The sequence below is a fragment of the Cygnus atratus genome, chromosome 2 (assembly GCF_013377495.2).
Source record: "Cygnus atratus isolate AKBS03 ecotype Queensland, Australia chromosome 2, CAtr_DNAZoo_HiC_assembly, whole genome shotgun sequence".
Taxonomy (NCBI): domain Eukaryota; kingdom Metazoa; phylum Chordata; class Aves; order Anseriformes; family Anatidae; genus Cygnus; species Cygnus atratus.
In genome coordinates, this window is record NC_066363.1 from 19,260,117 (window position 1) to 19,272,906 (window position 12,790).

General features: G+C 37.0%; 1 protein-coding gene across 1 annotated transcript in view; it reads left to right on the forward strand.

The window, feature by feature from the left end:
* Positions 1-12,790, forward strand: part of PIP4K2A (phosphatidylinositol-5-phosphate 4-kinase type 2 alpha) — a 108,715-nt gene that overhangs the window by 76,262 nt on the left and 19,663 nt on the right. Inside the window, exon 5 of the mRNA XM_035545179.1 lies at positions 11,616-11,762. Coding sequence (XP_035401072.1) covers positions 11,616-11,762 — 147 coding nt within the window. The remainder of the gene's footprint in view (positions 1-11,615; positions 11,763-12,790) is intronic.

Sequence of the window (12,790 nt, forward strand, 5' to 3'; positions counted from 1 at the left end):
AGGTTTTGCCAATGTGCGTTTCTATAAATTGCTTTAAAGTGAGAAGAGGAGATCCCTCAAATCACCACAGGCGTTTTGGTACTGTGCCAGTGTATGATTTTTGTGGATGGTACAGAAGGGAGCAAAACTTGGGAAACAGAAGAAGCCTTAATAAAAATCAGTACTAACATTCTTAGTCCCAGATCTGTTTGAATAAGCTCTAAAGCTGCATAAACCAGGAAAGACACTAAAAATCATATAAACTATGATATCCAAAAGGAGGTGTTTTTTTTCCCTTCTTTCCACTTTCCTGCTCACTTCCGTGGGTTGGGATTCCAGGTGAAGACTTAAGGACAATCAGTTTTTTTGTTGTTTTGTCTTATCTTGTCTTGTGGTGATGTTTAGTCATTTTCTGATAGTTTCAGCAACTGTAATAGAAATCACAAACTCCATTTTGAATGCAACACTGAGTGAATATAAAGTACCCAGCTTGACTATTTTTTTATACGGTTACTCGTGTAAAACCAGTTTTAAAGCCATCTTTTGAGGAAGAAGAGAGAAAAAGGCATGATTTTGGGGTGCTAGGAATTCAAGAAATTGCTAGCCATCCTTGCAGTGCTTCTTCCATCTGCCTCCCTCTCCACTTTTGTTGTGTTCATGTAAGATCTGTGAGTCCCATTCAAGCCCAGAGTGGCTGTGAAGCCTTCAGTGAGATAGATGTTAACCCCTTCCTCTCTGCATGTTGTTATTCTGTTTAAATAAAATGTAAGACAAGCATGTATTTATTTTAACAGACAAATATTGTCCCTGTCAGAAATCTTCAGAAGACCATCTTTTAATTACAATTTTACTAACCAGAAATGTAAACTATTATTTAATTGTAATTGTGGGGTTATTGCCTATTAGAATGTTCGAAGTTACAATTTTAGCTTTAATCGAAAACATTTTTTCACTTCTGAAGCAGTGCGGGAAATTTAAAAGTTTTAGTCCATTTCATGTTTGGCATTAGTAACTAACATTAATGATCCAGATTTTTGAGACCGTTAATCCAGCTGAGAAGTCATATTGCTTTTCAAAACAGTCACATCCTTTCAAGAGTGTGTCCATGAAGACAGTGCTAACGTGAATTAACCATTATTGTAATCTTTATTCATTAATGCTTTCAAAACATCAGGGTTCATAATAGGCTAGGTTACAAGTAATGATGATTTGCAAGTTACCTGTACTAGGCATCTGATTTGATTTTTTACTGGTAAACATCCATATATGAATGGAAGCATGCGCTTATGTAGTATTAGTAACATCTTACACATCATTATATATCTTAAATAGCTTGAGTCTGAAAGCTTTCAGTGTTGCCTCCAAAAGATTCATAAAGATACAACTGATATTTCTTTTTGTCTCAGAACTTGAGAGCACTTTACAAATGCCAAGGAACTCAAGTACAGAGGCAATTTAATAATTGGACTTTTAATGAAATAAATTAATTTCAGTGTCTTCAGTAATGTGCTGTTAAAAGAACAAAATTGTTCTAATTAATTAAAGAAAATCTAAATTAAATCCCACTAATTCTGGTGAGGTGACTGATACCATGTCCTGTGTTTTGCTGCTGGTAATTACAAGCTCGGTATCCTTAGGTACAGCAGCTTGTCCCCTCATTTCTCTAGACATTTTTCAGACCGGGCAAGTATAACTTAGCATGCTTGACAAAATCCAGAGAACCCATTGTCCTGGTGAGCAGGTCTTTAAACAGTTGTGGCTGACCAAGTCATCCCACACAGGCTGGCCTTAGGCTGCCTCTGTACTAGCAAACCATTCAGTTATTAGGCCACTTACTATTCCTACTTTGGAGTTTGAACATGGCCATCCTGTTTTAGGGAAGGATTTCATTATTTGGATGCAAGTTCTTCCATCCCAGCTAGAATCGATTCCAGAGCGCAGTCCATGGTCTGTCCATTTCTCACAGGGATAGATGGATGTGCCTTCAGGTTCTGTCAGATGGCTTCGTTGCAGTAGTGCAGGACTCTTCACATACTGCACTGCTACCCTTGTGGAAATCCTTGTCAATAAAACAAGTTCTCTTGAGCTCCGTTTTATTTTGGCCTACTCTCTCCTGCCAGTAGAGTAAATATATATATATATAATCTACTGATTTACGTACTTACTGCCCAGTATCTTCCTGAACTGTAATCATTGCTACAGCTGAAGAGGCTAATTGTAATTGCACCCAAAAGTATCCCATTTTTAGGGAAAAGTCTGCTCGTTAGCTTTCCTCCATTTTCAGTTCACTGATTGCCAGCAACGTTCACCACTTATGTGAAAATTTCTGGCCTGGTTTGCTCCACAGCCCAAGTGTGATGTGGCATGGCCTCACACAAGACCCCGTGCCAGGTGGCTCTCAGAGCAGAGCTGTGTTTGGACACTCAGTCTTCCTAGGAGAGGAGCATGCAGACGTGTTGAGACCCAGTTATGTAGTGCAGGGATTCTCCTGGGCGGAATAATCTGTCTTGGGTGCGTGAAGACCAGGGAGGTGATTCATGTGAATTTCATGATTCACATGAACGTTTCCCGTGTTCCCAAGTCTCCCATGTCATATTGATACCTCCAAGGGACTTGACGTTAGGTCATCTGTCCATTATGAACAGTAACTTTTAAACACTTTGTGTCTTGCACCCTCTTCCACCTGTCCAGGAAGGCAGTAATTATTTTCCAGTTACTTCTGACATGATTATGATTGAAATGCATACTATTTGTGACAGATCGTCTCTTTCCTATCTCTTTTTCAGTCCTTTTTTTCCCACCTCTGTGGACTCACTTCAGGTTTCTTCCACAGGTTGAAACTCTGAATGAGTTTCATGTAAACCATAACATTTACTCAGCTGTTTTCTTATTCCTGCTAACAGCTCCAAGCTGACAGAATTGTTCTAGACCTTGGAAGTAACTCCATCCTTGCTTAGAACCAAATAAGCCTTACCAAATGATTTCCAAGACTTCCTGAATTTCTGAAAAATAAATACAGTTGGGTAGTTATCTTTAACCAAAGAGAACAAGGGAGTGGATTATGTCAAGATAAGTCAAGAGGTGTGAGAGACTGTATATGTTCTTCATTCACCAAAATAGTCGTTATCCCTGGCACTTACAAAATAGCTGTCATTCCACTTGCACCTTTTTGAATTACTGAGCTACCAATGAGGTATATGGGAGATAGTGGGGTCAGCAGAGGAGTGCAGCAGGGCAGTTTTCCCATGAACATCTCTGAAATCCACCTCCAACTAACAGTGATTTTTTAAATCACCAAAAGATCAAAAATAGACATGTAGACTGCCACTATCCAGTGTAGAGTGCCTGTTATTTAATGAACCAAAATTATAAAGGACACGACTGGACAACTTAGAGAAATTGGGCTATTTCCATGAAACAGAATGGCTAGTAACTTGTTAAGAGTGAAAATAAAATATGTGAGTTTGAGTTAACAGCTTTCTCCTTTCTGGGTAGAGGCTCTAATGCAATGTTGGGTGGTGTTTTACAAAAGTAGTCAAGTTAGATGCCTCCCAAGTTACAGTATTGCTACTACTATTATTTAAAATTTAAAATAATAATAATAAAAACTTTAACAATATTAAAAATGAAATGATTGAACTCCAAGCCTAAGGCTACATACTAGAAATTGGTAAATAACTAAAACTGAACCAGGCTTGAAGGGGTATCAGGAGAAGTTACTATAGAAGCAGCATATAAGTATATATGGCAAACCCAAATTAAAACTGTTGAATTGTAAATAATAGTTTTTACAATTTTAAATTATAGTTACTGTCCAGAATTGTGAGTTGCATTCATATGTCCACCCCATCTGACATGACGCCTGGTTTTTTGTTAGTGGCAGTCAGGCCTACAACCTCAGACAGATGGTGAACACTTCAGTCTAAACACTCACACTTACTGTCTACTCATCAGATGAGTCTGATGCTTTCAGCACTGAGTAAGAACACTAGAGCTCATTATTTTATTTTTTTTGCAAATCTAAAAATAGAAAATCCAGGGGAAAAAATAAACAACTAAGCCCACCACTTCTGGCCTAAACAAATAGGGGGATTAAAGCCTTTCTCCATGCTTGAAGTTGCAAAAGATGCTGACATTTATAACGAGTGTAAATTCCACGTCCAGCTTTCCATCTGCATTTAAAAACCAAGTGGCCTAGGCTGTGAACCAGCTAGATTTCTAAGCACAATGGTAAATGTAGACATGTATCACGTGTTAAGTTCTTCTGCTATGAATTTCCTTGCTAGCCAGTTTTTAACTACTGTAGTATTTTCTGATACATAGTGTGAAATACTGCTTTTAGTCATATTTAGTTTGGGCTGCTTAGAATATTGGTATGCTATCAGTTATTAGTAGAACTCTCTTAGCTGCTCTTCAGGCACTATTTCAGCTGAACATCATTTACCTGTCAAATATGCTAGAACCATTGTAATATGGTCAAGTGGGTCAGACTTTGACATACTGGAAAAGTCCTCGCTGTGTGGGCCTTATTTACATTTAGTGGTTCAACAACTTAAAATTGTGTAAGTTAATCAAGCATGTTAATGTTAAATACTTAAATAGTCTTTGAGGGCAAAAACAAATATTCATTCGAAATGCCTTCAAAGCTAGTGATGTTTTGTTTAAAACCTATGCTCCAGACGCCAAAAGCACAGATCAGAAAACTGGAGTTTAGCCTACAGCTCCTTTTTTCACTGTTAAAGGAGAGCTCAGCAAAGTCTGCTGTGATAAGTGCATTGCCAGGATTTCAACCTGTGTATAAGAACAGGTATACCCTGTGTCTTCCTTAAAGAAAAAATTTAATATCAGTACACATTCGAGCTATGTTTATATGTTTCCTTTGGATGTATTGCCCTGTGCAAAAAATTTATCAAGTCATTTACGTAAAATACAGAATATGCTAGTGTAGATATTTTATAAACTACAAATATTTTCAAGGACAATCAGTGCCAGTTGAACAAAATTCCACAGAAAGATGTTGTTTCTGAACTGTCTGAATCAAGACATTCTGTCCTTCCCAGCAAGCTAAGCTTGCTTTAAAGATTAAATTGGTGTAAATCAATGTCCTCTTCGAGAATAGATGAAGGACAGGATGGATATTTTTAAAAATAAAATGAAAACAACTTAGGTTGTTTATCATAAAAACCAACACCTTTTGCACACCTTTTTTCATTAAAATGGACTTCAGAAGGGATGCACTATTCCTCACTGCTGACACCCAGGTGATTTAACTGTTTTTGCAAGGAAAAAGAAATTGAGAAGCCATCTCAAACCAAGTGAACAAGAGGGCATTGTTAGCATACAGTCTTCCGAGTATAAAACTAATAACGCGTGTAGGTATCCTTCAGGTTTTCCATAGCTGGCTTCTGACTGCATGTTCTCTTCCATGCACAGGTAATTGCATGCAGAACTGATACCTATTGCACTGCCTGCCTGTTTCTATGGCAACCTGCAGCAGTGAATAGTAGATGCAGCACACTGGTGAAGGAGAGCAAGTGCCCGTTTACTGGAGGCAGGGAACAGGGGAGTGATCTGGAAGTGAATGAAAAGAAAGGAGAGGATCGAAGGAGCTAAAAGGGAAAGACAACAGCATAAAGGAGAAAACAAAAGCAGAAAAAATACGACCTTAACTTCTGCAGAGGAAAAAATGTGAAAGAAACAGGAAAAAAATCGAAAGGAAAAATCATAGACAATAATGTGAAAAACGGGGAAAAGGTAGCAAGAGTGCATGGTTCAGGGCTGCTCACAAATCAAGGAATAGCGCAAGGTTATTGAGTGGGAGGTAGGTGAAAACATGATAATCATAAATAGATGGAGAATCATTACTGCAGGCTAAAAGCAGTTTTGTCACAAAAGTGGTGACAACCTAGGCTGGGGAATATCCCAGAAAAGCAGGTAGGGACCAGGTGTTTAGTAATGCGTGCTGAGGTAACCTAACATCAAGCCAGTAGCTTGCTAAGGCAGAGCTATGTTTAAGTTTGTGTCATCCTCCATCCATGTCATTACTTGAATGGGTTATCAATGGCTAGGGTTTTCTTTTTCCTTCCTTTTTCTTCCTGAGTTACATCTGTATGTATGACAAAAAGAAGGGGAAGAGTCAGTAAAAAGGCAAAGCAATGCGATATAATGTGCTATTATTTAAATGCAAACCTTCATGAAGAAGGATATGTTCCATCTAACAGTGACCCTGACTCTATGTGTCCCCCAGTGTAGTAAGAGGGTAATATTTATGGGAGTTTTGCTTAAAAACATGCTTTGGAAAAGCCATTCTGCTAGCTCTTGCTGTGAATCAAGAAGCTGCATGGAACATGGTCTTCTGCCCTGTGACACGATAACCATCTTATAAAGCAGTTTTGATACAAAAAACCAGGAGAAGCATAAAATATAGAGATAGGAATAGAAGTGTTCTCATCCAAACAGACTACATTTCACCTCCATCACTAGGCCCACTGTTTCCTATAATAGAAGTGACCACAAAGATAAGAAATTTGTTAGCAAAGGCATTGGATGGAATTCAACCTATGCAAATGGGCCAGACCACCATGGACTGGAATTGTTACTGAAAAACACCTCACTGAAAGATGGGATATTTCATAGGTAGATATCCCATCTTTCAGTGAGGTTTTTCAACTGTCTCTGTTGAGGCCTGGATTTCACCAGCAGCTGTTCCGTGTATATTCAGTATATTTAGTATTCTGCTCTTGATGCTGTGCAGAGCACTTTCAGAAGACACCAGCAATTGACTCATTTGATCGTAGCATTATCAAGACTAATGTTCCTGGTAGCGGATATACAGCCTAGATAATCACAGGTGTTGGTCATGTTCAGATTACATTGCACTTGACAGTAAATTAAACTCTGGGCTGAGTCTGAATCAACATGAAATATAAGGCTGTGAATCACAGGGCTTGTATGCTAAAACTTGTTTATTTATTGAACACTTCCTGAAATAAAATTACTTTCTTAGATAATTTACTAGAGTAAAACAAGTTTATATATTGTGAAAATCTACATCTAATGTTGTTATTACTTCCTGTTGTGTGTTGTAATTCACCTAATTAATTCTTTCAATGGGTCACATATGTACCCAATGGATAAGTTTCTGTGAAATTAGCAGGGTTCAAGTAAATAGCAATCATCTGAATATTCTGAAACTTGATATAACTCTTTGGACAACTCTTCAACCTCCTTTCTGGGAGCTGATCCCACATGCAGATGCATGTACACACAACATATTGCTGGAAGGTATTTTCTGATTGTGGGCAAGAGGATGTGAAAGTTGAGCCCAAAAAAGGAGTATTGTCTTTCAGTGTCCAAAACATTTGTAAATAGTTATATATTACTTACTATTCAATTCAATTAATGAAAGTGTCCTAGTGAATTTATAGACTTGTCGTCTAAGTAGTTGATAAGCACAGTGTTCCCTTTATCAAGTTGTGGGAAATCTTGAAGATACATAAAGGGGTAACAGAGAATGAGCATGTTGTATGTTTCTGAATTAATGTTTCCAGATAGCTACCTGTCAGAAACAGCAATGTTGATTTTTCACATAAGAAATGAGATAGATCTACTTCAGGAGTTAGTCCTCACTGATGTCAAGCTCATTCCCCAGATTATTTTCAAGGAGAAGAGGAGAAATAGCAAAAACGGGAATTTTACCCCTTTTTTTTTTTAAAGAGCCAAAAATGGCATAGTATATTTGCCAATACAGTTATGTGCACCATGTTATCTTTTAGTCTTCCTGATAGCTTACTAGCATTACCAAGGGGAAATTAGAAGCTAAGAGTAGTATTTTTCATGTAAAATGAGATAGAATAAGTTCTGTTCTTATTAAGGAATTTTGAGGCTGTATTTATACAAAGAATAATGAGGATATAAGGTCATAAAGAATTTCTTACTCATTTTCAGCTTTAAGCATGGGATTCAAGAGAGCTCAGAAAATTACATATTTAAAAACTATATGCTGCACAGCTGATAAAATGTGTCAACATGCTGATCATACTTTATTTTGTTAATGGTAATACTGTCTTCATGCTGTGCAGAAAAATGAAAATTGTCTGAATTAATAAGAAAAAATGATAGGGTGTTTATTGTAACACTTTAAAAAATGGGTTTTGTTACTACATAGAAGGACTTGTAAATGTATTAGCTAAGTGTTATAGAATTATTTAGCAAGGGTGCTTGATAGAATTGTTTTAATGTTCTTTTTGGAAAGAATTAACAAAAAGGAGTGAAGGTCTTTTCTTTCACTGAAATTTAGCAGTCCTGTTAAGCATGTACTGGCTTATTTTCTAGGCTCACTTTTATTCCAGCTGTGAGTGGGAAACTTCAGGAAATCATTCCTAAAAAGCACCTTGGGGTGACTAAATTGCTACTTCATTTATATCAAGATGGACAAATTGAAAATCTACCAACCACAGTCACCAGTGCAAGTCCTGCTGGACTCCCACCCAAACAGATGACACGTTTTGCCTCCTCTGTGATGCAGATATGGGGGATTGATAGTTTCAAAGGTAGGAAGTTCTAGACCAACCTTGTAGATTCTGGAAGCGAGCAGCATTCCTCCCTCTTTCCTTTGTCTCCCCATCAGGATAAGAAATGCTGTCATGGAAAGCACTGAAATAATTTTAGGGGCTTTTCTTTAACTTGCAGTGGCACAAGTCTGCACAGTCAACAGAAAGTAGGAAACAATGGTTGCAGTACCTGATCTGTTTTGGGAAGGAAGTTCTCCTAGCAGTCTGCAGTCATACAGCCAAATCCCTTTTTATCAGATGTCCTGTGCTCCATGCTAGTGACATGGGCTTTTCAGAAGACATGTTAGCATAATATTAAAATGAAACAACCACGTTAGCAAGTGTATTAAAATGAAACGACCACGTTAGCAAATGACTGACTCCAACTTTGAAGTAGGACTTAAGCTACTCTCATTAGTTGCCTTTTCCTATGGCACATAACACAGAACAGTTTGGGAGATGGCTGTATACTGCCAACCAAAGGGTTTATTTTATGCTGTTACGGCGGCTATTTTGTACGTGTTCTGTGTTAATGGCATTGCTGTTTTACAGATGGGGACTCTCAGGACCAGAAAGGTTAAAATCAGAGAGTTGGCGATAGCTGGGGTTGAAGAGATGATTTAAATGTGTCAAAACTGTGCCCTGGCAGCTGGAGAAAAGGCAACAGGGGAGACAGGGATTAGCCTGGTACTTGACATGTCCCGGTCCATTTGTTCGAGAGGCACAAACTCCCTGTTTCCTCTGCATCTCAGTTCCCCATCTGGAAAACTGGAATAATAGTGTTTCTTTTACAGCATGGGAACTCAAACTTTCTAAAGTAAGAGCTGTAATATTAGAAATGGATGGATCCTTTATGCAGTTGAGTGGCCTGAAATTCAGTGGCACTGAGCTCTTCTTGGAAGCTAGATTTGTCGCAGAAACTAAAGATCTTACAGAAGGAATCATGCAGTGAATGTTGTTGTGAGAACAATCCTTCCCACCTTCTAAAGGATTAGAAAGACATTTGCCTTTAGAATATATGCCATGTACTTGATGTTTATAACAGCATAATCAATGCAGCCTGAATAACAGGAATTACTGTTTTAAATAGGTTTTCTGTAACCTTAGCGTTAATAGTTGTAATTTCACTTTATGATCAGATCTTTCGGAGAAATTGCTGACAGTCAAAATGAGCTATGTGTCCTGGAACACGTTGTAACTGCTTTGTGAGGTTGATAACAGTCCTGTGAGCAAAAAGCCTTTAATTCAACAACTTCGCTTCCGCATCTGGTAAAAACAGAAGCGCTTCTCAGATGCAAAGCGATCAATCTTTGTGCACTCTTCAGTACTGAAATTGCCTTTGTGGCCTTTTAACTGCCAAGCTGCTTACATTCGGGGGATACGTCTTTCTTTACTGAGGTTCTGATTTGCTTTTGCTGAGACTGTGTTGTGGCTTAGGGTGTTTTGCCCATTCATAGGCAGTTTGAGCTTAAAATGCTAGACTGGAGCATGTGTGGCATCTCTGTGGTGTTGCAACCTCCAGTAAAGCTGCAGGGCAGACAGAAAATGTCACAGCCTAAACAGTTGTAGCCTCAAGAGCTTGTGTGTCAGAGTTGTTAGCCAAAATTTTGTTCAATACACCATCAACAGCTTCAAGCTTTCGTGTTCATTCACTTTGGTTCATGCCAGATAGGATTGTTTTCAGGACTCTTAAATCTTTCTTAAAAGCTGTTTTTGATTTTGTCATTTAAAAAAGGAAAGTCTGTATTTGGCATGCGCAGATTCCAGTATAAAGTTAGTGAAATTCCTTAAAACTAGCACAGCCAAAAATTACAGTCAGATAAATTACAAAAAATTACATCTTCATAGTTCCAAGAGCTCTGTTACATAATTTGTCATCAAACAAAGTATCTTTGTTAAACAATTCAAATCGCTTATTCTGTCAATTTGTTCTGAAGTCTCTTGTGTTTTAGAGTAATGTGTTTCTAATAACCAGGTCACTTTGGCACAAAAGAAACAGAGGTTTCACTATTCAACAAATATTTAAAATCTGGTGGGCTTTCAAAGCTGACTGTTGGTTAGTTTTCTTGCTTCCTATTAAGAAAATTATTTTTAAATTTTCTCCAAGTTCCTCTGTTTGAGACTTGGTAATAAGAGAAAGAACAAAGCTGTTGATTGCTTTTCTGTTCTGCATCATTGTGACTTAACAGTGGATATATGCAAGTTGGTTTTAGGATTAATATAGTATGGACATTCCTACTGTAGGAATAAATATTCATCCTTAAATAGTTCTCATCGTCAATGTAGTCTGTACTTTTTCTGCTTCCTCCAGTGGTTGTTAAATAGTACTGTGAACTAATATTTGTAAGGCAGGTGATTTAAATAAATGTCTATACATATATATTAAGTCGGGCTTCGGGTACAGTTGACCAAACTTTCCAATGTTGGTAGCACATTTGTATTTCAATATGGCAACCTTAAGGGTGTGAAATGATTCTTAAATAAATAAAAAAAGAATACAGAGAACTTTCATTTCTCTGTTCAACTCTATTAACCCTGAAATGCAGCCATCACGTGGGAACTGGCAGATAGCTGCTGATAATAAATGATACGCCTTGCTGGTGACAGCACTGTAAATGGTCATCATAATAAGCAAATACTGAGAACAGAGAAATATACAAATTAAATAAGGGACAGCAGAGTACAAAATACAGCACTGTGATGTTTGAAAACTATTTCTGTTTTGTGATGTCACTACCAGATATGCTATCTGCATTAGGTGCACTTTTGGACCATAAAAGTGGACGGATCTGCCACATGGAGCCTGCTCTTTCAATAACATCATCTGTAAAAGTTGAGAGTTACAAGTTTAACTTGTAACTTGCAGTTCAAGATTTTATTTTTTAAACACTGGCTTAAAAGCAGGATAGCCTCCTGCTGAAGTGTTTGTTTCTGGCATGATTTTTCAAAGGTTTGTCTCCACACAAATATGTATTCAATAAATAGATATATTCTTTCTTGTTGTTTCATCTTTAAAAATGTGTAAATATATATTTATATAAAGTATACCCATCCTCATTCCTGTTTTTTATTTTGCTTCTGCAGTTTATTGTGGAGTGTCATGGGAATACACTTCTTCCCCAGTTTTTGGGCATGTACCGGCTCACTGTCGATGGAGTTGAAATATATATGATTGTTACAAGAAATGTGTTCAGCCATCGTTTATCTGTTTATAGAAAATATGATCTAAAGGTGAGACATAACTGCTGATAATATAACTGACAAAGTATCTGAAAACCTTTAATATAAATACCATATTCTGCTGATGCTTGAAGCTTGCTCAAAATTGTAATTAATTTTAAACTGTGTTACGTTACAACCAGCATTTGCTGGTTTATTTCTGTATCTAAGTTTAGAAAAGCTGAAAAATGATTTTATAGAAATTGTACAAATTTATCTGTACTGTGCATGTTTTAAATGGAGCAATTTAACCAAATATGTTTATTAAATATAACTAAATGTCTAAGGGTAAAACACTTTACAGAAGTAAAATAATAATTCTGCTTACTATAGGCTTTTATCAACATTATGGAAAGCCACAGCTGATTCTGCAGAAGACTTATAAAATGAATGCGTAATGTCATAACGTTGTTAATAAACCAACTACTAAAAAAGTAGATACGCTATTAAGTACATCACTACTATGGAAGCTTCTTATTTCATTTTGTGTTTTAAAAATAATTCAAGTAAAAAGAGAATGGTTCTTAGTACAGAATTTCTGTTGCTTTTCTCATAAGGTGTGTTTTAGTTTTGCTCCAAAATGTAATTTTTCTCAATATTTAATATAAAGCCCTTAGAATGAATGCCCAAGAAATGGTCTTAGTCTTCCTGTCTCTAAGGGATTGTTTTTTTACTTTCACCATACAGTTTCCCTGAGAAATGTACTTCTTTCTAATGCATTTAATTTCTGTGTTGAACCACTAAGTGCATCTGCAAACTTATTTTAAGATATTTTCTCAGCATTGTATATTAAGAGACATATTGCACCATCCTTCCTTACTGTCAGGTATTTACCTAGAAATTGGTTAGATAGTTGACTGAACCTGGTTTGCAAGAACTGATTTCCTGACTGTTGACTTTTTGGTTTTCAGTGTTCAGCAGAGCTTACCAGAAAAAGATATTTTTCTTTTTGTTTTTGCTCTTTTTTTAATTTACCCTCACAGACTTAAGCAGTTTTTCATTTGAAATTAACCAGTTGATGAGTGACATGACTAGTAGAG